Genomic DNA, 4167 nt, shown 5'->3' on the forward strand with positions numbered 1-4167 from the left:
GGTTCAGGGCGTGCAGTCAGGCAGCTCGTGGTGTGACCGAGCGTGGCCTCGGTGCATCAGCTGACCCGTGTCCCCAGGGATGTCCTCCCAGAGCCTCCGGCGTGGTCTTGTTTGGACGTCGGTCATCGCAGATGGAGTGTGGTAAGGGCGGGCGTGCTGGAGTGGTCAGCCCGCAAACAGCGTGCCTGGCGTCCTGAGTCACGCAGGGGGAAGAGGCCACGAGATGATGCAGCAGGAGCTGGGGGAGCTGAGGTGAGCTGCCCGCTGATGACCCAGGGGGTCTGAAGACAAGCCGAGCACCAGCCCCTCACTGGGCCCGACATCCCTCCCTCAGACAGTGTCTCCCCCAAGCCCGCCTGACACCACAGGGACAGGGCCAAAGGCCAGGCCTTCACCCATTCCTCACTCAGCAGCCACACCTGCCCCCGGGGGGACACCCATGGGAAATGCACTACAAGCCAAGCACGAGGGGCCTGGCCCTGCCGGCTGGGGGAGGGTCCGGCCCAGGGCCACAGGATGTCCCAACAACACATTTCATCACAGTGATGCCCAAAGGGGAGGGCAGGGTGTGCAGAGTGGTCCAGCCCTCCCTGTCCCACCCTCCACATCAGTATGGAGCCGGGTCCTTTTATAAAAGGCACCAGGGGCCTCGGTGAGCCATTCCCCAGCCACCGCAGCCGCCAGGAGGAACCCATGGCTCAGGCACACAAGGCTCAGGGACCCATGGCTGAAGCACCCGAGACAGAGGCACCCGTTGCTGAGGCACCCGAGGCTGAGGCACACGACGCAGTGGTCCCTGTGGCTGAGGCACCCGTGGCTGAGGCACCCGTGGCTGAGGAACCCTTCGATGAGGCACCCAAGGCTGAGGCACCTGAGGCTGAGGCACCCGAGGCTGTGGTACCTGTGGCTGAGGCACCAGTAGCTGAGGCACCCGTGGCTGAGGCACCAGTGGCTGAGGCACCCGTGGCTGAGGCACCAGTGGCTGAGGAACCCTTCGATGAGGCACCCAAGGCTGAGGCACCTGAGGCTGAGGCACCCGAGGCTGTGGTACCTGTGGCTGAGACACCAGTAGCTGAGGCACCCGTGGCTGAGGCACCAGTGGCTGAGGCACCCGTGGCTGAGGCACCAGTGGCTGAGGCACCCATGGCTGAGGCACTTCTGGGTCAGGCACCCGAGGCTGAGGCACCTGTAGCTGAGGCACCCGTGGCTGAGGCACCTGTAGCTGAGGCACCCGTGGCTGAGGCACCTGTAGCTGAGGCACCCATGGCTGAGGCACCTGTAGCTGAGGCACCGTGGCTGAGGATCCGGTGGCTGAGGCACCATGGATAACCTGAAGGGACGGGAAGGGGTCACGGGGAGGGATGTTGCGGGGAGGGAGGGACGCCTGCCTGCCAGGAAGCTCTTGGCAGCAGTGGTTTCTCTGGGGTGAGGGAGCTGATGGCCGTTGACTAATAAAACGCTTGTGAACTGATCCTGGTCTCAGAGAAAAGGATTATTTCCTTAAAGCAGCGGTTCTCAACCTGTGGGTCGCGACCCCTTTGGTGGTCGAATGACCCTTTCACAAGGGTCGCCTAAGTCCATCCTGCGTATCAGATATTTACATGATGATTCATCACAGTAGCAACATTACAGTGATGAAGTAGCAACGAAAATAATTTTATGGTTGGGTCACAACATGAGGAACTGTAGTTAAGGGGCCAGAAGGTTGAGAACCACTGCTAAAGCCTCAACACCCTCTCCCCCCCACACACACACCACAGAACTCTAGTTGGTCACTACGTGCGCATCCCTGCCCCTGACGTGGCCCCGGGAGGACCGTGGGACACGCATTGGTTCATTGAGCCAGGCACGCATGGAGCCACTCCTCAGACCCTGGCCTGCACCTTCCATCTCTCCAGGTGTGATTCCTGGGGTCACACCTCTTCACGGGCGCAGTGCCACTGTTTTCCTCTTTTGCCACGAAGACCGTAGAACACAGTGACAGCCTGAGAGAGGAAGGGTCAGTGAGGACCGGGAACCCCAGCAGGGAAGGCCCGGCCGCATGACCAGTGCCTCCAGGGAGCAGCCCGTGACTCGAGGAGGCCAGAAGGTCAGCGCCGACCTGGTTCAGGCAGCGGAATCTCTTCTATCTGAGTCAGTGTCACCAGAGCAGGAAGGGGGGTTGTCAGGGCCAGCCTGACAGGTTGAGCCGAGCTGAGGTAGGGAGGTGGGAATTGAGAAAAGAAAGAAAGACAGGAAAGCCAGGTCGGGAGGACCCCAGTTCTCAAAGAACTGAAGTAACTTTATTAGCCACACAATCCTATTTATACACAACTCACTGAATAGGAGGTCTCTCAAGAGGAATGTATTCTTTCTTCCTCTTCATCTCTAAGGGAGAGACACAGCAGAAGGACAAGTTCTCAGTACAGCAAATCTCAGTAAATAGTTACAGACTTCTTGGTAAGCCAGGAAAGGCTGTTCTTATTCTACAAATGTTGCTCTCATTCTACTGATAACCGCCATCCAAACAAGTCTGGGAAAATTGTGTGGGTAATGGTCCCAGCCTCGCTAGCCCCTTCAGGTGCAAGGACCGTCCCAGCTTACATCTGGCCCTCAACAGATCCCCCTTCTTTGTTTTTTAGGCAAAGTTTATGTAGTTCTATTTGCAGGGATGGGATGCTGGATCCGATGGTTCGGAGGCAGACTGGAAGTAAACAGAAAATAATGAGAGCAAGGATAGCAACAATTAATAGAGACCAAATAAAAGACTGTAATTCGTGATAGGACATGAGGCTTTGAATTTCATTTAAAATATTCTGTGCTACTTCGCTAGGAGGCAATAGAGCAGAACCTGCATCATTAATAGCTTGAATCTCTCCATGTAATCTACTGATGTCTAAAGAAAAGTTAGTCTGATCCCAAACTCCTAACAGGTGGTTGCGAACTCGATCCCAATGCCACATAGTACCATTACATATCTTGGGGGTGACACAAATCCAATCAAACTCAGCAGGACACCGAAAGGGTAGAACGCACTTTCAAGCTGTGCATTTGATTTCCTATAAGGAGCACAGCTTCTTCTAGTGCATTGAGCCTTTGTTCTATTTTCTTATCTATGAGCTCTTGAGCTCCTAAGGCATCTGAAACATTTTCCGCAGGCCATCCACAAAATGAGCTGTGTGTATTTCTTGGGTTAAAGCTATGGCTGCATCAGTGGCAGCAGCAATGAGAGAGAATAGAGCCACGAGGCCAGCAGTAAGCACTCCAATGAACATCTTAGAGGGCTTAGCAAATCATTCAGTTCCCTTAATACCTGGGAGCCTGTATCCCTGTACCAAGGTCCAGTAATATTAACTGGGGCATGACAAAGGAAGGCTGATGTAATGCAACCACCTCATAACCAAAAGTGTATCTAGACACACAGTTAGACAAGTTGCAGTGAGTACAAAAAAATTGTATACAAGTGTCCCTCAAGTACAATATCTACAATTCCAATAAGGAGAAGGTAAGGAGGAGGTACACAAGCAGTAAGACCTGTGATCACTGTAAGGTTATCATGATGCAAAGAAATGCTACCTGCCGAAACCGGTTTGGCTCAGTGGATAGAGCATCGGCCTGCAGACTGAAAGGTCCCAGGTTCGATTCCGGTCAAGGGCATGTACCTGGGTTGCGGGCACATCCCCGGTGGGGGATGTGCAGGAGGCAGCTAATCGATGTTTCTCTCTCATCGATGTTTCTGACTCTCTATCTAACTCCCTTCCTCTCTGTAAAAAATCAATAAAATATATTTTTTAAAAAAAGAAATGCTACCTAAAGCGGCCATAAGCTTAAATATTTCGAACTGTATTCCTCCCTGCTTTGTGGTGAGTATCTTTTCTACCCAGCCTCCAGGGGTCTCTCTAGCCTTAAAACTACTTCTGCTAGATAGCGGGTTGGGATAGGACCAATCAAGTAACTGAAAGGAATTGTTAATGGGAGCTAACTCATGACGGCCATGTCGCCAAGGTGGATACCTCAGAAATAGCCTGTATTCATTATACAAACATGGAGGCAATTTGGGCGGGACACCCTGAGAGACAGTATGGGTGATGTCAGGCAAGCCATATATAGTAAGGAACCATTCTCGTCGGATCCACCCCTCATACTCTTCAGGATCTCCACCTCTGCTAATGCCATGGGTATACCTTG

General features: G+C 53.4%; 1 protein-coding gene across 1 annotated transcript; it reads left to right on the top strand.

Annotated features, from left to right (window-relative positions):
- Positions 1-723: 723 nt before the first annotated feature.
- LOC138997304 (fibrous sheath CABYR-binding protein-like) lies at positions 724-1329 on the top strand. The gene has a single exon (XM_070398927.1). The coding sequence runs from the start codon at positions 724-726 to the stop codon at positions 1327-1329; it is 606 nt and encodes a 201-aa protein (XP_070255028.1).
- Positions 1330-4167: the final 2838 nt, after the last annotated feature.

Source organism: Myotis yumanensis, unplaced genomic scaffold (genome assembly GCF_028538775.1).
Source record: "Myotis yumanensis isolate MYYU_CA2020_CCGP unplaced genomic scaffold, mMyoYum1.0.hap1 SCAF_1, whole genome shotgun sequence".
NCBI classification, from domain to species: Eukaryota; Metazoa; Chordata; class Mammalia; order Chiroptera; family Vespertilionidae; genus Myotis; species Myotis yumanensis.